The 19893-nt window shown below is 46.8% G+C and overlaps 6 protein-coding genes across 6 annotated transcripts; 2 read left to right on the top strand and 4 right to left on the bottom strand.

Moving 5' to 3' along the window:
* Positions 1 to 164: 164 nt before the first annotated feature.
* JR316_0012336 (Protein YAE1) lies at positions 165 to 801 on the top strand (the record flags this gene model as incomplete). The annotated part of the gene is made up of 2 exons (XM_047897961.1): positions 165 to 248; positions 307 to 801. 2 exons carry the CDS (start codon positions 165 to 167, stop codon positions 799 to 801), a joined length of 579 nt encoding a protein of 192 aa, XP_047742850.1.
* A 395-nt stretch (positions 802 to 1196) lies between these two features.
* JR316_0012335 (Ras-related protein Rab-18) lies at positions 1197 to 2413 on the bottom strand (the record flags this gene model as incomplete). The annotated part of the gene is made up of 6 exons (XM_047897960.1): positions 1197 to 1237; positions 1412 to 1670; positions 1747 to 1862; positions 1944 to 2016; positions 2090 to 2137; positions 2255 to 2413. 6 exons carry the CDS (start codon positions 2411 to 2413, stop codon positions 1197 to 1199), a joined length of 696 nt encoding a protein of 231 aa, XP_047742849.1.
* Positions 2414 to 2881: 468 nt separating this feature from the next.
* JR316_0012334 (Homocysteine synthase) lies at positions 2882 to 4936 on the bottom strand (the record flags this gene model as incomplete). The annotated part of the gene is made up of 14 exons (XM_047897959.1): positions 2882 to 3066; positions 3127 to 3323; positions 3375 to 3618; positions 3679 to 3744; positions 3806 to 3847; positions 3901 to 3955; positions 4021 to 4175; positions 4229 to 4247; positions 4303 to 4321; positions 4378 to 4505; positions 4561 to 4603; positions 4662 to 4687; positions 4740 to 4854; positions 4917 to 4936. 14 exons carry the CDS (start codon positions 4934 to 4936, stop codon positions 2882 to 2884), a joined length of 1314 nt encoding a protein of 437 aa, XP_047742848.1.
* A 2370-nt stretch (positions 4937 to 7306) lies between these two features.
* Positions 7307 to 8602, top strand: JR316_0012333 (putative lipase C16A3.12c; the record flags this gene model as incomplete). Its single annotated transcript, XM_047897958.1, has 4 exons — positions 7307 to 7641; positions 7695 to 7752; positions 7807 to 8048; positions 8101 to 8602. The coding sequence occupies 4 exons, from the start codon at positions 7307 to 7309 to the stop codon at positions 8600 to 8602; spliced, it is 1137 nt and encodes a 378-aa protein (XP_047742847.1).
* Positions 8603 to 8893: 291 nt separating this feature from the next.
* JR316_0012332 (Protein pyrABCN) lies at positions 8894 to 16088 on the bottom strand (the record flags this gene model as incomplete). Its single annotated transcript, XM_047897957.1, has 10 exons — positions 8894 to 8929; positions 8986 to 9056; positions 9108 to 9510; positions 9569 to 11416; positions 11471 to 13001; positions 13052 to 13230; positions 13293 to 13625; positions 13684 to 13872; positions 13939 to 15800; positions 15854 to 16088. The coding sequence occupies 10 exons, from the start codon at positions 16086 to 16088 to the stop codon at positions 8894 to 8896; spliced, it is 6687 nt and encodes a 2228-aa protein (XP_047742846.1).
* A 2007-nt stretch (positions 16089 to 18095) lies between these two features.
* On the bottom strand, positions 18096 to 19196 carry JR316_0012331 (Fruiting body protein SC3; the record flags this gene model as incomplete). The annotated part of the gene is made up of 5 exons (XM_047897956.1): positions 18096 to 18143; positions 18220 to 18307; positions 18400 to 18487; positions 18540 to 18606; positions 18678 to 19196. The coding sequence occupies 5 exons, from the start codon at positions 19194 to 19196 to the stop codon at positions 18096 to 18098; spliced, it is 810 nt and encodes a 269-aa protein (XP_047742845.1).
* Positions 19197 to 19893: the final 697 nt, after the last annotated feature.

The raw sequence follows: 19893 nt of genomic DNA, 5'->3' as shown, positions 1-19893 counted from the left end.
AAGGCCTTGTCTGAAGGCTCATTTGTTATGGTCTATACGAGGAAGGCTGTGGCAAGAGAGTATCCCAATCAAGCATGCACAAATAGTAGACCGAACTGCCGAAGGGCCACACTCGATTTTCTTCCAACTTTGTTCGCAGTTTTCTAAACGGTATCTAACCAATCATGGATTCTCCATGGGATGAAGACCCAATGGACACAACTTCCAGAGACGTTGAATGGTCCAGAATTTCCTCCGATTTCACCAACGTACGTACCAAGGATCATCTCGTTTCATTAAATCTTAATGCACAAACTAGCCCACAAGGTCGGATATCGTGAAGGTATCACCGCCGGAAAAGAGGCAGCCTCCCAGGAAGGTTTTAACGATGGTTTTGCCAACGTTGGCGTGCCTATCGGACGCGAGCTAGGCCTCTTGCGCGGGGTTACCTCCGTCCTGCTTTCCTTCCTTAAGGTCACCCCCGATGTCCCAGAGCACGATCGCATGCTTGCCGAGGTGCAAGATATATCATCACAGCTTTCTAAAGTTCGCTTTTCGGATATCATGCCTCGGGATCTCGAAGCTGAGCAGCATGCGCGTGAACATCTCGAGGCAGAGGGCGAAGAACTTGATGTTCACGAAGATCTTGCTGCCAAACGCGACATGGAAGGCATCGAGGACATGCTTGCTAGTCTCAGTGCCGGGAATGGAAAAATCAGGGGAGAAAGCGCCAGACCTACTCCCGAGGATGTCCAAGCTCTCAAATCTCGACTGGGCATCTTGAGCAATCGCCTTGCTTTGGACATCAATTGGAGTTGTTGAAAGTTTGTCCCGAGTGGATTTACTGGACATTTGGTACAAACTCGTTTTCCTTCAAAAGGTTTGCAGAATTCTTGCATATCATTTCCCATTTTGCTGACTATTTTACGGCTTCAGGGAGGATAGGCACGCACACTCAGGGTAGACTACAAGGCCCAGAGCTATACCTCGCAAGCACCGCTTGTACGCATATCCAGAGGCTTTAACCACGAGCTCCTTTTATTAGCCTCGTATTTTCCAAGATATCGAGAGGAATTTCGCTTTTCTGGATATTCTGCCTTCTCCTTTCTCTCCCCTCGGGATGTGCGATAGTGCTTTGATCATCTGAAGATGTAGACCCAGGTACCTGGAAATACAATACGTTTGCCATGTTGCGCGTCATAATCATGAAAATGTGTCTACTGCATAGCACTATCAGATTTGGCGGCCGCCATGAATGCTTACATTCTACATAGAGTCAAGAAAATGTGCTCGTGAATGTCATAAGATGCTATTAAACAAAAATAGAAGATCCGATAAGGGGTCACTAGTGGTCATACGAAGATGCAACATGAAAGAGTTGAGGAGGAACTTGAAAGGTGGAAAGAGAACACAATGAGCAATCAACAAGCACATCCACTTTCCTGCCTGGCTGCATCCGACAACCCAACAACCTGAACGCCCCCTGGAACACCACCATTCCCTCCACTTGTACTTTGTGTCTTGTTGGCAGAGTTATCCCAAAGTTCCGGGGTGTCGAGAATGCTCTCTACAACCTCCTGGAATGCCTCTTTCACCCCGACAGAGGTCTTCGCAGAGGTCTCTATAAACAGAGACGACATACGGGCAGCAAACTTCTCTGCTTCAGCGGTTGGAACTTGTCTTGAGAACTCCTGGATGTTTGAAAGAGGACAGTGTCGGTGTGAGCATACAATACTGGACGCAGTAGATCAAAGGGACATGACGCACTTTATCCACTTTGTTGCCTACAAGAATCTTCACCACGGAGCTCGAGACGTAAGTTTCCAATTCGCTGTACCACCGTGGCAGGGCCTCGAACGATTCCCGATTGGAAACGTCATAAACTGATTTTCATTCCCCAAGGGAAAAAGAGGCATGAGTTGAGCCATAAACACATGTCATGCATAAGTTGCGCATTGACACACCAAGAATGATACCCTGAGCACCTCGATAATATGAAGATGTAATAGTCCTAAACCGTTCCTGACCCGCTGTGTCCTGTAGATGTGTCAAAATGACTCCTGAGTTCCGTTGGATGGATGTAGAACCCTTGGGGGAAACGACGACGCACCCATATGCTTAGTTTGACTTTTTTGCCCTTGACATCCATCTTGTGCACCTATAGACGGCGGGAGTAGTCAATAGAGATAAGAAACCATCCACGTCTGGTGCTTTAAGCCCGCTAAGGGACCAAAAGAGATGAACTAGACCCTGGTAGCCTGTTCGTTCTACTCACTCGAAAATCAACCCCGATGGTCGCACTACTTTCATCCTCCGGCAGCCACTGTTCGTCGGAAAACCGTAGCAGCAGGCTTGACTTTCCAACGGAGGAGTTTCCGATGAGCAGAAGCTTGACGTTTATGGGTTGTGTTGTGGTCGCAGCTGCAGGGGCCATAGCTTAATTGACTGCGTAAAAGTTGGAGCGATGTAACTGTATGTGATATAGTCCTTAGGTTATGTTGAGAGGACGTGAGAAACTGGATTGATAGAGAAATGAAGCAAGAACGTGGTTAGACGTAGTGGTGGTATAGGTGCAAGTGGAGGCAAGTTGTAATGCAACCAATTAGCCGACCTTACCTCGTTTAGACAACGCGTCATTGACATTTGATAGGCGGTGCCACACGTTAAATTTACAGGAAGCCCTCACCACAAAATTAATTATCAATTCTTGATCAACTCAAGTTTCCTCAAAGTTTTAAATAGATGTGTAGATAGATATGTAGATAGGTAAAGTTTGGTTACAAAATGAGGCTGCGTTTTTTGTTCGTCGTGGATTAAAAATACAATTAGATTTTGTGTTTACAGGCCCAATATGAAATAATCAACTGTTCAAAAAACAAGGGTATCGTCATGTCGAGGACATTTACTGAGCCTCGGCAAAAGCAATCCTCAGACCTGCCTCGAAATCGGCAATAATGTCTTTGATATCCTCAATACCAACAGACACGCGAATAAGATCAGGTGTAACACCTGAAGTAAGCTGCTCGGCCTCAGTCAATTGCGAGTGGGTTGTCGATGCAGGGTGGATAACGAGAGTCTTCGCGTCACCTGTAGTTTGAATGATTGTAAGGGATGGAACTGAATGGCTAGCGGTCTATTGTTACGTACCGACATTGGCCAAGTTGCTAGCCAGTTTGAGGCTGTCGACAACTTTGCTGGCGGTCTTAACATCTCCCTTGACACCGAAGGAAAGAACGCCTCCGTAAGCATTGGGTCTAAGAAGTTTCTTGGCGAGATCGTGCGATTCGTGCGATGGCAGACCAAGATATGACACCCAGGCAACTTGAGGGTGTTTTTCGAGATAGCTAGACATTTTTGTCAAAAGATGGTGAGTTAGAAGTCATGATCGGACGCACTTAGCAAGGGCAAGGGCATTGTCGCTGTGTCTTTGTCCACGCAAGCTGAGTGTCTCAAGACCTTGAAGGAGGAGGAAGGCGCCGAAGGGGTTTAGGGCAGGGCCAATATCACGAAGACCTTCAGTTCGAACTTTCACAGCGAAGGCAGCAGGTCCAAAAGTCTCGCTGAATTTGAGACCATGGTATCCTTCAGCGGGCTCAGTGAAGCCAGGGAATTTTCCAGATTTTGTCCAGTCGAATTTGCCTGAGAAGATACCAGCACCAGTGAGAAAGGAAACCAATTGCAGATATAACGTATACACACCGGAATCAATAACAACACCAGCAATAGTAGTTCCGTGGCCTCCAATCCATTTTGTCGCACTTTGTACTATACGTTGAAAATTTTATATAAACAAACATCGATTGCCACCTCGAACAAATGTACGTACCAACGATGTCGGCGCCGTGGTCAATAGGTCTTGTAAGGAATCCTAAACAGATCGTCAATGACATGCTGAATGTTTGAGCGCTAAGAATAACCAACCTCCCATTCCGAATGTGTTATCAACGATAAGTGGGATGCCGTGATCATGAGCGATCTAAAGAAGACATCAGAAGCTTGTTGTAACACTCGGAAGTTATCCAAATAAAGAAGAAGAATTACCTTAGCGAGAGCAGGAATATCGCTAACGCGGTATTTGGGATTTGCGATACTTTCAACATAGATGGCCTTAGTCCTCTCGTCAATGGCGGCAGCGAAAGCTTCAGGTGAGGCCTCAGTGACCCATTTTACGCCGATTCCGAATTGTTTGAAAGTAACTGCGCAGGGAATTTAAGATAGACCAGCGCTTGTTCATATAATTAGAACACACCTTTAAACTGATTGTAAGTCTGCACGATGGAAAGATCAGAAAGAACTGCCTGTCGTAACAGTCTGAAGACTTACTCCTCCATATAGGTAAGAACTAGGGTGATTAGATTAGATTAGATCATCATCCAAGTGGCGATCATCGACACTTACGTTGACACAATGTTGTCTCCTGAACCTGCAATAGTACTGATGGCAAGGAATTGGGCAGCTTGACCGGATGAGGTGGCAACAGCAGCAATTCCTCCTTCAAGAGCAGCAATACGATCTTCGAAGACAGTCTTGATATTCGATTAGAATCGAAGAAGATATCGATTTTACATCAAGTAGACTTACCACAGTGGGATTTCCGATACGGGAATAGATATGTCCAGGAGCCCTATTCACATCTTGAGTTCAACTCCATCGAATTCAACCCATAAACAATTTTGAGTTACCTCAGACCAAAGAGATCTGCGCCATGCTTTAAAGAACGTCAATCAAAGTCATTGATATGTGTCGAGAATAATACTCACAGCTGAGTCGTTGAAAACAAAACTGGTGGATGCATAGATGGGAACTGCACGAGCGTTGGTCTCTTTATCAGGGGTTTGACCGCCGTGGAGTTGAAGGGTGTCGAACTCGGGTTGTCTGAAATGAACAAAGTCTCATTTCAGCTCCGCAACTCATAGTTGATTGTTTCATCATCTCACTTGTGGAAAGCGTTGGCCATTGTAGATGAGTGTGTGAAAGGGGTTGCGTCCGTGGATTGAAAACTTGTACATACGAATTCCGGAGACAATGCTTTTTATATTTCGAGGGAAAGCCCATGAGAATTATTGCGTGCTTGATAAATGGCATAATGGAGAACGCGATCACGCAATTGGGGTACTGGATCAGACAGATGACTTTAATTATGGACCAAATCAAGGTCAGGTACATGCCCTTGCCCATCCCAGAATCTCTCATCATACTGACGATAAGTATACATATTTTAAATAACAACAAAGAAGCGCACTAGTTTGTTTCTCTCGGGTGTCATTCCTCCTAGTCAAACTTCTAGATCGTCTTGAAGTGGGAGTTTCGGGTTATCTTGATGAATCACTACAACATTGCGACGCCTGAATATTCTGAACCACTCCTAAGGCATCTGAATTCTGAAAGGCAGTACTTCTGGACAAATCGAGACTTGAACCGGAAAGCGACTTGAATAATGGGGTTAAGTATCAGTGAGTTGTTGCCTACAGCCTTGGGCTTGGCTCTGATGTGGTGTGACCTGCGTGACCGAAAGATAGTATGTAACGTTGACCATCTCAGTGACAGAGAACAAAGCGAAGTTGAACGGCTGGGAAAGTTTAGAGGAGAGTAAAATGCATAGATATGAATGATATTTGCATAAAATCTGATAAAATAATCGAGGAGTGAGAGGGAGCGTGAGCGAGGTACTGGGAAAAGGCGCGGGAAAGATGTGATAATCAGGGTGTGGGAAACAAACCGGCCTACGGTCCGTTATGTCATCGACTTGTTTTTTTTTGGCTCATTTTACAACTTTTTATTGCCTGCCGACTCATTCGTGAATCTTCGTTGGATAGTTCATATCATCATATACATTTATTTTCACATGATATCGAAGTCTGTCTACGATGGATCATAGCTGACGAGGGCTTTTCCTGGGAAAAATACACTAAGTCCAAATATAAGTGCAGCTGAATACGCTACGGTTGTTATAAGAGTATCAGCAAAGTTGAGAGCGTCGATGTTTATCTTCGCCTGATTCGGAAGAGCTGTTACGATTTGGTAGGCTAGCCTAAAAAAAGCCTGTGCCACGAGGAAAAGGCAAATACGAAAGCATAGGTTATAGATTGGCTTTGATATTTTCGTTATCACTACTGAATTGTTGAGAAAAGTGGAGAAGTTTTGCTTACTATATCAAACGCTCTTGTTCCTGCTCCAGGCGTTGTGTTTGAAGTCGCAGAGCCGTCTGGTGGTGATGATCGAGTTGACAACATCGATGATGGAGGTTCTAACGCTAAAGGCGGATATGAATGAAGATTTTGTGCAGTTAAGGTTGGACGGTTTGAAAAATTTGAGGAAGGGGATGGCTCGGGTAAACGAGGTAAACGAGTCAACTTCCTCCATAAAACGTGTGCTGAGATAGTAATGTCGAGGGTAACAACAATGAAAAATGCAGACAGCTTGGACAAGGAGAAATGGATGACTATTTTCTACGCAGATCCTAATGTGGCTATAAACAAAAATAGTCATGAGTTCAAGTTGCTGTGCGTTTTGTGTCTCTTCCAGAAAAAATTCACCTGACCATGACCGATGGACTGCACGTATGATGATTTTCTCCTCCTAAGAAGAACGCAAGAATCGACCATGCCGATGGTAAAGAAATGCGTGTAATTAGATCGTTATGAATGTTTTCCAACGCTTTCTGTCTAGAATTGAATCGTACGTGCGATGATCTTTTTAATCAGGCCAATGAAGTGAAGCATCCAGTAAGACAAATTGATGGTGACTTAACTCATTTCCCAAATATACTGCGAGAGTCGCATGTTTGTTCCACGAGATTTAAATGCGATAGAATACGTGGGACCTGCTGAAAGTTTTCATTTTATTTGTTGATCAATTGCATTGCTTCGCTGGGCAGTCCATAGAACATCTCCCACTCATGCACCAGCTAGCTTATCTGCTGGTCGCAAATATTGCCGCAATAGCCTTTGTATATTTGTAGTATGTTGGGAGATAGATTATTTTAACTTTCAGGTCTTGGAGCATGACGCGGACGTTCTAGTGGAAGAACCAACAGGAACCAACGAAGGCAGCCTGCCAGCAACAAATGAAGCTTGAAGCCTGAACGAATCCCATCAAATCATAATGTTTGCCTCCGACCAACCTCCGACTCAAACTCAGCACTGTGTCTTGGCACCAACCTTGTAACCCGTCTCGACAACGGATTGGAATGAGATCATGGTGTTGCATGCACGCATACCCTGATACATATGACAAGAAATGCCCTTCGGCTTTATTCACGAAATCACGCGTATGACTCTGTCAAGTTCTTCATTTTATCTTCAGCCAAACAAAAATAACCAGAATCATGCCACTTTCAGCTCAACCCCCATCATCAGACGCCATAGAACTTGACGTCGCGAAGAAGGTCAAAAACGCGAAGAACTTTCGCCAGATATGTTCTATCTTTGGGTACCAGCACGAAGATCATCCCATTGTAACCGATGATGGCTACCTGCTACTTTTGCAGAGAATTTTGCCCAAGGGAGGTACCACGAATGCAGAGGGCCAGAGACGTGTCGTTTACATGCAACACGGCCTTTTGACGAACAGCGAGCTGTTCATGCGAGTTACGGATTCTAGGAAATGCATTCCGCTTGTTTTGGCTGACCAGGGATACGATGTATGGATGGGAAATAATAGGTGCGACTCAGTCAATCTATCTAACGGTTCGGGCTTCTGATTGTTTTCAAAAGAGGAAACAAATATTCCCGACGCCATCTACATAAGAAAGTGGACTCTCCAGAGTACTGGGTGCGCAAACAGCAATTTGTTCCATCAATGGCTAGGTTGAACAATGATCCATAGGATTTCTGCATCGACGATTTCGCCCGCCATGACATTCCCACATCAATTGATTATGTGCTGAAGCATACTGGCCAGGAAAAGTTAAGCTACATCGGATTTAGTCAAGGCACAGCACAAGCTTTCGCTTCCTTGAGCGTTCATCCCGACCTTAACGAAAAGATTGACGTATTCATCGCATTGGCACCCATCATGGTTCCCCCTGGGTATTCATTCTCTTACTTGGATTCTTTTGTAAAACGCGAGTAAGTCAAGTTTTTTATTCGACGTTGTTCTACCCTGTTCTTATTAATGCAGTCCGTCTATTATATACCGAATATTCGGGCGTAAATCAATGTTTCCATCCGTTGCCATGTGGCAGTCCATTCTCCCTGCCTCAATCCTCCACAGAATTGTGGACGTCGCCGTCATGTACCTCTTAGGATTTTACAACAAAAACATTACCTACGCGCAGAAGATAGCCGCCTACAACAACATCTACTGCAGTTCTTCCGTCAAGGCTGTCGTACACTGGTCACAAATAATGCGTAACTCGGTATTCAGCACATACGAAGACGGCGCCGGAAGAAGCGCGTCCTCGTTGACGCCATATCCAACGCAAGGGATCAAAACACCGATTGTCCTCATTTATGGCGACCATGACAGCCTATTTGACCTTGAAACAGCACTAAAACATCTTCCTCAGAATATAAAATGCCGACGGTTGTACGATTACGAGCATCTAGATGTACTATGGGGAGGGAAAGTACATGAAGATGTTATACCCAAAGTTTTGGAGGCTTTAGTTCCTTGTCGATAAACATCTGCTGGCGTTACGCGACATCTATTATACCAATCCCAATAATTGGTTGTATAAACTAAAATAACACATAATACGATAAAATTATCTACGCTTCTAATATACTTTTTATAAATTGAACATTGCTTCTAAATATGAAATACAAGTTCCCGTGAATTCTCGACGTGTCCGAAGAAATGCTCTATGTATGTATAATCATGATATTGAAAATCAAAGTCTTTGAGAGTGAGAACGATAGCAACTGTGACTACAAATAATAAAAATGATAACACATGCTACGCTATAACGATTTTACGCCATAACAGAAGCAAGCAAAGCCATACGAATCTGAAAAAAGAAGACAATCAGACCATATTTTCATTGGATGAGTCGAAGGTACTTACAAAAAGTCCATAGCGCATTTGACGGAAGTACACTGCACGGCGGGAGTCGAAATCAACCTCGGGATCAATTTCTGTAGAAGTTGATTAGCATTTGGAACTAGATTAACATGGTTGTCACTAACCGTTAACGCGGGGCAAGGGGTGCATAACGATCATCTCCTCCTTCGCCCTGGAGAGAACAGCGTGGTCGATGCGGTAAGCATCCTTGACCTGCAACCACTCGCTCTCATTCGTGAACCTCTCCTTCTGGACCCTCGTGACGTATAGGACGTCTGTATCGGCGAGGACCTCCTCAAGAGACTCGCAAATAGTGACAGGGATGCCAGCCTTGCGTGCTGCGGAGACGACGTTGGATGGCATCGCGAGAGAAGGAGGAGAGACAAAGTTAAGGCGGACAGAGTACAAGCATAACAAGGTGACAAGGCTGTGAACTGTCCTTCCATTCTTGAGGTCGCCGATGAGGGTGATGGTCCTTCCGTTGACAGTACCCAGCTCAGAACGAATGGTGTAGATATCAAGCAGGGCCTGCAAAGGGAAAATATAATCAGCAAGGTAATATCAAAGTTCGAAGATTAGAGCGTACTTGAGTGGGGTGTTCGCCAATCCCGTCTCCAGCATTAATAATAGGAACGGGAGAGAATTTAGCAGCCTCCTGAGCACTGCCCATCTGAGGATGCCTAAGGACGATAGCATCTCCATAGCAAGCCAAAGTGCGAATGGTGTCCGGCAAGGTTTCACCTTTCATGACCGACGAGGTGTCCGCAGTGACCTGGACAACAGAGCCACCACAACGCTTCATAGCGGCGTCAAACGAAGAGCTAGTACGTGTCGATGGCTCGTAGAACACAGTGCAGAGCACTTTTCCCTTCAGGATATCCAGGCTGCCGTTCCTTTCAACCTGAAGGCGCATCTCGTTGGCAATGGCGAAAAGATCGTACATATCACGCTGCGAAAACTGCTTGACAGAAAGTATGTGGCGTCGGTGGAAAGCAGGGTGAAGCTGAACGTGCGACAAGACTTGGGAAGCAGGGCCTTGTTGTTGTTGGAATCCCACGGATTGAGCAATGGCATTGCTGGGCACAGTATGAGCCTCGCGGTAGGGTGTCTCCGGTTCTTTAGCAGCAGGTGCTTGCGTGCCAGAATGAGTGTAAAGAGTGCTGGAGATATCGCGACCAGCATTGGTGGAGAACAAAGTGCCATCCAAGAACGAAGTCTGGCCATGGACAACAACACGATGGACAGCTGCAGAAGCAAACTGGACAGGCGACCAGGTGTTTTCATCGCCAGCGAACTTGGATTTACGACCAATGACAACTTCGACGCTTGTCTGGAATTGTTCGGCGATACCAAAGATCTGGGCAGGGTTCTCATGTAGGCGGACTCTGATGTCATCTAAAGTCAATCGACCATCGATCACAGCCGACAACAAGAGAGGCAAAGTTTCACCAACACCGGACCAAGCAGTCGCTGGTTTTCCTAGAGCGGTTGCGAGCTGGTGAGGAATGGTTCCGACGGAAAAGGCATCAATGACTTCGAGCTTGTTCCATAAAGTCTTCTGAGCGGCGGCGGTGGGAAGAATTCCTGTGCCTGGATATTCTTCTTCAGTGAAGAACAGAGAGAACACTGACACGTCGCAAGTAACTTTGAGCTGTTTGGCCTTGCTCAAGGAAATGAGAAGGAGATCGTCGGTAGTTCTAACGTCAGTGATATGGACGCTACGGCCGTGAAGACTGGCCAAAAGTAAGATGGAGGCAAGCTCTGAGCTCTTGGCATCAGTAACAATGGCCTTCTCAGTTGGCCATGACGAGAAGTGGGAAGCGACGACAGACAAGGGAGTTGCCGAAGGGATGAAGAGCGATTTGACCTCAGCGAGCAGCTCCTCGTCAAGGGCACCAGCATTCGCCGCGGTAGCTGTCATGCTGAACGCAAAGTTACAATGTGCCGCTCCGCTAACATTCGAGCGAGCCTGCTCAAGTGTCTGGCGATCCGAGATGGAGTTGTTCACGCCGAATGGAAGGATGAGCGCGGTGGTGAATCCGGCGCTGAGTGAAGCTTCAGTGGCAGCAGCGAAGTCCTTGTTATCGGCCATCGTCAGACCAGGGACAAAAGAACCGATGTTGATCAACCCTGGGAAGGTGTGCGTGCGATGAGAGCTCTTGGAGTCGAGGCTAGAGACATCCAGAGGGAGCCTGCGTACGAGAGCCTCAGCGAGCATCTTAGCATTCTTGACGTTGGTGATGAGAGGCACAGCAAAGTCGACAGCCATACGACGGGTATGGTAACCCTTACTGGTGTAGCTAGCTGGACGACGGTAATGATTCTTCGACGGCAAATTGATGTACATATCGATGAGATTGTTGGCCAAGTGCTGAGTCAAAGAATATTCTGACTTCTGCTTGTCGCGGCTGTCCTCTCCAAGGGTCTCGAGGTACTAGAAATGAAAGTTATCAGTAAAGATTGAACCGAAAAAATAATCAAAACGAACCTTGCAAGGAACGCCATGCTCGGTCAAGAAATCTGAAGTACCAGAAGTAGCGAAGATGTTGTATCCAGCAGCGCTGAGCTTCTGAACCGAAGGCAAGATCTCCAACTTCTCCTTATAACTTCCAATTGAGAAGAGAATGTTCTTCTTGGGGGGGACGATACCAGTCGAAATTAACGCCTTGAGGTACGCTTCATATTTGTCGTGTCCGAAGCAGGCAACCTCACCGGTCGAGGCCATCTCCACACCCAGCACAGGGTCTGCTCCCGACAGACGACTGAAACTGAACTGAGGAACCTTGACACCAACATAATCCGCAGGGAGTCCAAGATCAGGGTATGCTTCGACCGGGATACCAAGCATAACCTTTGTCGCCATCTCAATCGCATCCACACCAGTCACCTTCGACACGAATGGGAACGAACGCGCTGCACGCAAATTACACTCGATAACTTTGATTTCGTTGTTCTTTGCAATAAACTGGATATTGAACGGACCAGTGACGTTAAGCGCATTGCCGATCTTGGCGGTCGCCTCTTCGATCTGGCGCACGGTCTGGGGGTCGAGGTCCTGTGGTGGGTGGATGAGCGTGGCATCGCCAGAGTGCACACCAGCGTTTTCGACGTGCTCGGAGATGTAGTGCATGATCATCTTGCCATCCTTCGCAACCGCGTCCATTTCGATTTCCTTCGCCTGCTCGATGTATTTGGAGATAACGACGGGGTGGTCGCGCGATACTTCTGCGGCCTGAGTCAGGTAGTTCGCCAGATCGTCGTTGGTGGATACGACGTTCATTGCCGCACCCGAAAGGACGTAAGAAGGGCGTACGAGCACAGGGTAGCCAACCTTCTCGCAGAAGTCGGCTGCGGCCTCGTAACTAGTCAATTCCTTCCACAAAGGTTGGTCGACGTCAATTTCGTCAAGCAAACGCGAAAACTTGTATCGATTCTCGGCCATGTCGATCATCTCTGGAGAAGTTCCGTAGATCTTGACATTCTGGCGGTAAAGTGGCAGAGCAATGTTGTTGGGCGTTTGGCCACCCATGGACAGGATAACACCGCGGGCGCTTTCAACGTCGTAGATATCTAAGATCGTCTCCAAGCTAATATTCTCGAAGTATAGGCGATCAGCCTCGTCGTAGTCGGTACTGACAGTTTCGGGGTTATAGTTGACCATGACGGTGGGGAGACCCTGTTCGCGAAGGGTTCGGATGGCACGGACAGCGCACCAATCGAACTCGACCGAGGAACCGATTCGGTAAACACCAGATCCAAGAACGATAACACCACGGTCGTTAAATTTGACGTCGTGCTCAATAGCGTTATAAGTGGTATAGAGGTAGTTGGTAAACGCTGGGAACTCTGCAGCGACAGTGTCGATTTGCTTGACGAAAGGAGCAATGCCGGATTCCTGACGAAGCCTGCGGACTGCGAGCTCAGTGGAACCTATGCATCCAGCAATTTGACGGTCAGAGAAACCGTATTGCTTAGCGTGGCGCAAGAGCTGAGTAGGCAAGTTGGAAACGGTGCAAGTCCTGTATAAATGTGAGAAAGTGGTTCATTCATGTAAAAGTAAAACACGAACGACAGGGTTTTCTCCATGTTGAAAATGTTCTGCAACTTGTTGAGGAACCACTTGTCGATGTTGGTCATTTGCCATATCTTGTCAACGCTGTATCCGCGATGGAAAGCGGTCGAGATGGCAAAGATACGCTTGTCCGTAGGATTGACCAATTCCTCATCGATGTTCTCGACGAAATCGTTCTGCAAGCACAAAGCCAGACCTCAGGTTAAGCAACAATATATCAAATCAGATAACCACACACCTTCGCAAATCCAGAGAATTGATCATCAATCGCACGGATAGCCTTCTGAATTGTCTCCTCAAATGTCCTACCAATACTCATGACCTCACCAACACTCTTCATGCTGCTGCTGAGAAGCCTGCTGACGCGGTTGAACTTCTTGAGATCCCAGCGAGGGATCTTAACCACGCAGTAATCCAAACTGGGTTCGAAGCATGCACTGGTAACTTTAGTCACCGAGTTCTTGATCTCGTTCAAAGGAATTCCGAGACCAAGTTTGGCGGCGATGAAAGCTAGAGGGTAACCAGTGGCCTTTGAAGCCAACGCCGATGAACGAGAAAGACGAGCGTTAACCTAGTCATGATATTTTGTTAAATTTAAGTTCCAAGATCAGTAAAGTCAGAGATTTCACCTCGATGATGCAATATTCTTGAGACGTCGGATTCAGAGCATACTGAATATTGCACTCTCCGACAACACCAAGGTGGCGAATGACGTTGATAGCGGTCGTTCGCAGCATGTTGTAGTCGGAGTCGGAAAGGGTCTGCGAGGGTGCAACAACAATGGAATCGCCGGTGTGGATACCAAGAGGATCAAAGTTCTATCAAACGAGAACAGAACATTAATTGGAAGAGAACCAGGGATGGAAAGGTAAAACGAAACAAACCTCCATGTTACAAACGGTGATACAGTTGTCTCTGCAATCACGGACAACCTCGTACTCGATTTCTTTCCACCCCTTCATACTCTTCTCCACGAGGACCTGAGGACTAGTTGCGAAAGCTTTGCTGCACAGAGCACGGAGCTGCGCCTCGTCCTGCGCGAAACCAGAGCCCAGGCCTCCGAGCGCATACGCTGCACGAACGATGATAGGGAAACCAATTGCTTGGGCAGCAGCGACAGCTTCATCGGGCGTGGTCGCGGTATGACTCTCGGCGCACTTCTCTCCAATCTCCTCCATGGCAGAGGCGAAAAGCTGGCGATCTTCGGTGGTGATGATGGTCTGAATGGGTGTTCCGAGAACTTGGACTCCGAGCTCTTCAAATTCATCCTTGAGACCGATACCGACGCTGAGAGCGGTCTGTCCACCAAAGGTGACATAGATACCGTCCGGCTTCTCGAACTTGATAACCTTCCGGACGAACTCGACTGTAACGGGTAGGAAGTAAACCTTATCAGCGAGGCCCTTGGAAGTGGCAATGGTAGCGATGTTGGGGTTGATCATGATGGTATAGATACCCTCTTCTTTAAGAGCCTTGATCGCCTGGGAGCCTGAGTAATCGAATTCGCCGGCCTGACCAATAGACAGTCCACCAGATCCGAGGATGATGACCTTGTTGACCTTAGCGCGAGGAATACGTCTGTCATTGTCCTCCTTTTGACCTCCAGGCATAGAGATGGGGGTCATGGCTCCAGTGACGGCGCAGTCCTCAACCCTCTGGATGAAAACGTCGAAAAGGAATTCCGTGTCGCGAGGACCAGCATTCGACTCAGGATGGAACTGGACGGAGAAAAAGGGCTTGTCCTCGCAGTAAATGCCCTCGTTGCTACCATCATTCGCGTTCTTGAAAAGTTCCTTCCATCCAGTAGGGAGCGATCCAGTGTCTACTTGATAACCGTGATTTTGACTGGTGATATAGCACCGTCCCGAAAGGGCGTCGGTACAAGGAATATTATGTCCACGGTTACCGTACTTCATCTTCGAGGTTGTGCCTCCAGCAGCCAATGCCAGCAGTTGGTGACCAAGGCAGATACCAAAAATAGGGCGATCGCTCTTCTCCATGGCCTTCGCAAGTCGCGAAATAGTAGGTCCCAAGACTGAAGGGTCGCCAGGTCCGTTGGAAACAAACAAACCGTCATAAGGCTCAGAATCGTTCAGATAGTCGTAATCCCAAGGAACCACCTTGAGTTCAATGCCGCGCGCCAGAAAGCATCGAATTTGGTTGTATTTCATCCCAACATCGATGGCGACAACGCGTAACGGGCGACCGGAGGGATGAAGACGAGGTTTGCATGTGGGTTTGAACAAACGGGGCGCCGAAATAGACACTGCCGCAACCAGGTTCTGTTCATTGGGGTTTGAGAAAGGAATGTCGATGAATTCTTCGCGCCATGGGTAAGGCGTTGATGGCACCGAGGAAAGAGCCGCGGTGGCAGAAAGATCAAGGGGACGACTGGTTCCTGGGCCTGTGGTGCGGGCTAACACCTTGGCGAGCATGGATCCCTTCTCTCTGATTTTTTTGGTGAGGGCGCGAGTGTCGACGCCAAATAGGGCAGGAACTCCATTCTCCTTCAGCCATGTGCTGAGAGAAGATTTTGCAAGGAAGTGGCTGAAGTCCTCTGAATAGTAGCCAACGATAAGTGCAGCGATGTGGATGCGGGAAGATTCGAATTCGGCGGGAATCGCATCCAGCTCTGCTTTTGTGGGTCGCGCAGGAACACCGTAGTTCCCGACGAGTGGGTAGGTCAATACCAGAATCTGACCCTCGTAAGAAGGGTCCGTCAAGGACTCAGTGTATCCGACCATACCTATAGAAACCGGCCTCAGTAATTTCATTAAATTTTTGGCAAATGCCCCATACCAGTTTGGAAGACACATTCTCCTGAGACACTCTTGCCCTCAGCACCGAAGCTGATGCCCCGGTAGGCAGTCCCATCGATGAGCTCGAGAATGGCGTCACTCATTTCTGATCCATCTTCTCGTAAAGTAGGGAAAGTGACTGGAGCAGCGGGAACGATGAGACCGTTGGTAAAACGGTTGAGTTCTGGGCGAACTGGGGCTGCCGAGTTGGGAGCAATAGCATTTATAGCGGTCATAAGTGAATCGTGTGTTGAGAATAGAGATAATAGTGTGTGTGTTCCTCTCCACCCGGATTAGAGATTCTGAATTCGAGTGGGAGGAAGAAGAACCCGAAAAAAAGACAAGATTAGATCAACCAGAATTCTTTGCTTGTCCTTATTTATGTTTTGATCGATCATTATGAACAGATTTGCCGCGCCGACCCTTTTACTTGGCACCTGCATTTTCGTCGATCCCTCGTTGAAACTATACAGTTTATTTTCTGCTTATTTCAGAAGGTGATCCAATTCGTATGTTAAAGGACATTTCTTTTTTTACAAAAAACTTGCATCTGTATGCGATGAGTCGAGGTTAAATATTCTGGGTGTGATAGTAAAAGAATTCATTGATTGCCAACCTCCATCCATCTAATGGCATCTACTAAAAACGCGGTGGTAGCAATTAACATAATTTAAGGTAATAGAATTAATAAATGGTATCTTGAGCTATATCTCATCGAGTGTCCCTCAGGGTACAATACGAAGGTAAATGGAAATAAGATAACGGCTCCAGGACATAGGCTTCATCCTGGAGCCCTCCTCATCCTCGAGCTCTGCAGGTCATACGTCGGGATCTGTTGTCTACGTCATTTATCGGAGTGCTCACCGAAAGCATCCACAAGTGAGGCAATCGACGATCGTCGCTACAAACCCTGCAATCGCTACAAGATATCTTTGAGTTCCTTCAAACCAGGTATACATCAAAGCCAACGAAACTCACAACCAACAATACACTCCAAGCATCCAGCTATCATGGAAATAAGCCCAGTGATAGCATCTCCAATGCATGCAAAAATGCCTAGAATTATCATACAGGCAGGTCAGCCGTTTGTTGCGCTCATACTGAAAGCGCCGCTATTGCGCATCAGGACTTACTTCCTATACAAGAAAATATACACCTACGATAGCCCATGTGGGGTCATTAGTTACTCGTCCCACTATACCGAGCCTCGACGTACCCCATTGCGTAGAAGCAAGAATCAATGTGAGCTTTGACCTAACATCTCTACTTTTATATTGTCCTTCAAAAATACTGAGGGTGGGGCCTATGACGACATCTGGCTAATACTTGCTCTTAAAAAGATTTTGAGGCACTGAAAATAGGCATTAAGTGACAGACACTGGATCCGTCTATATATTCGAATTATTCGAGTGGTAACACTGTAACTTTCAATAGCGGTGCCTCTTCAGTGATACGTAAGGTTACTAAGCATTATCGCTTTGCCCAGTTGATGTGCGCCGGCGCTTCAGACCACTTCGATAGAATATCCCAAATTCCACTTAAATTCCACTAGAATAGACCTGGCCCTATAGTATTGACAATGAGTCTAGGACACATATTCATTATCTGTATACCTTGGAAGGAATGCCGCAAGGCAGACATGAAGTCCTTTCATGTCGGCCTTCAAGTTATTCTCGATCTTCTGCATCTTTAATCCCTGAAATAGCGAACACATATAAATTGAAGGTAGCTTCTGACTGTTCCAGACACCGACCAGGCCCAGTGTATTAGTCTTCGATGCGGCACTCTCCAAATATCCTAAACCAGCTCTCATGCCAAAACCCAAGCGAAAAGAAGACGGGAATCGTACTTTCCACACATGTCCATCGGGTCGATCGTCGCCCAAGGTACCACAGCACAAAGTCGATTTTTATATATCCATCTCATAGTCATATAATTCATTCACACCACGCTACACACTTGAAGCAGTTAAGACATAACCTAAAACCGAAACCAAAATGTTATTTTTATAACTACTTGTGACTTGTTTGAATTTCTCTTCTACCATCGAGATCAATCGTAGAACAGACAGAACGATGGATAGAATTCCATTCAGAATTGTTATTCTCTCATCAAGACTAACCAAAGGTAAAAAAAAAAGAATGAACCCCCAAAAAAGAGCGAAGCACTACAAAGCCTGGAAGCGGTAATCATGTTGGATGTATGCACATGCAATTCGAGGTGGCGGTCTCCTGTGACTACATTTACAGGTTAAGGTTGATGGGCGTGCATCCGAGCGAGATGATTCCATTCTACAGAAGTAAAAGAACAAGGTAAGCAAAGGTAATAGGATCTAGTAGCATCAATAGTAAAGGGAATAAAACGTACGAAGGTGTTGTTAGTACAGCAGACGGGTTGGGCACTGCACGAGTTGCCACTGATACCGAGGACGTTGAGCGGCGAACAGGTAAGGCCCCTATTAATTTAGAGGAGAGGGAATGAGGGAGGAGTCAGATAAAGAATTCTTCTCCTTGCGTTGAACACGCAATGTCTAGAGAAATTACTTACACAAGACCGGTGACTGAGCCGACGACTACACCAAGTAAACCTAGAAGTCCGCTGACAGCGCTATCTGTGGCCTTGTGGGTCGAGTTGCCTAGAAAGTATCACCAATGAGCACTGTACTCTCAATAAACTCAAATACTTACAGCATTGAAGAGAGCCAGTGTTGCATTGATTAGACGGTCCACTACCAGCAGTGGTGGTCGAGCCGGGCTGTTATCCCAACATAAATTAAGTAACTCTTCTGTTGTAGGGAAATAGGAACAAAGGTTAAATTCACTTACACCAGTAACAGTGACAGTCGTGGTGCCATATGGAACGGTGGTAGTGATGTCCTCAGTATACGTAGTCGTAACGGGCTGAGTGACGGTATACGTCTGTGTGCCTCCTGGAACGGTGACAGTCTTCGTGTACGGGATAGTGACCGTACTGGTAACTGTACCGCCAGGCGCCGTATACGTGACAGTGGAAATCGCAGTCGTCGTGGCCGTTACCGTCACCGGCGGCGCGGTCTGTGTAACCGTCTGCGTCACCGTCTGAGTGTAGGTCGTCGTCTCATGGTCGGTAACGGTGCTAGTATACGTGACTGGTGGCACGAGAACTGTCGTGGTTTTAACGACGGTCGTGGTCACCGGCACAGTGTAAGTAACTGTGCTAGCAGGCTGGGTGACCGTAGTGGTGACAGTGGAGGGGTAACACGTTGTGGTCGTGGGTGGTGGGGGCGGATACCCTCCAGGACGTGGCTTTGCGACCGCAAGGATGGCTGAGGTCAAGAAGACAATCGAAGAGAGACGAGATGGCATGGTTGACTAGGTAGTTGATTGGCAGAAAACCGCAGAAAGGAGGATTCAACTTTGTTTGACCTGAAGAATAAGACACCCATCCTTGCTGCCCTCTTATACAAAACGCCATACATTGTTTTTCGAGGTTTGCGCACAAATGAATTAGACATCTTGGTGCTTTCGTACATGGAAACCCAGCCAAGCCTCCTAGACCTCAGATCTCGGAGTTTCCTGTTGAAGTCCATGAGTCGTTCTGAGTTTATGCGACGCAAACACGAAAAAAGGATACATGATCAGAAATCTTCTGTCTGTCGCTTTTTTTTCAAACGGCCAGTTTGACATTTGAATCAACAGAACAGCAGATTGCCGAAAATCCTATACCCCGTACGATTTTGTAAGTAGGAGTTACCAAACGCAAGCCATGAAAGAACCCAAGCGGCGTTATTGATAATGCCCCTCTCCATTACAAAGTCAGGCGGACCACCTGCAACTCCTGATCCTGAATCGAAAGAAGAATTCGAATCTCGTTATCCTGCAGTTCTTTGAAATAATTGTGTGTTCTTAAAACGACGAGTGACTGCACATCATTCGAACTACGAAGGACTTGACACACCTGTAAAGCACCTCATGGTCGAGAATCCCTGTAAACCCCATATTGTGAACACGAGACTATTCATCGGTTCCGAATAAAGGAACGTATCAACGAAGGCAGTGATTT

The sequence above is a fragment of the Psilocybe cubensis genome, chromosome 12, assembly GCF_017499595.1.
Source record: "Psilocybe cubensis strain MGC-MH-2018 chromosome 12, whole genome shotgun sequence".
NCBI lineage: Eukaryota > Fungi > Basidiomycota > Agaricomycetes > Agaricales > Agrocybaceae > Psilocybe > Psilocybe cubensis.
This window is presented reverse-complemented; position numbering and strand designations above follow the sequence as displayed.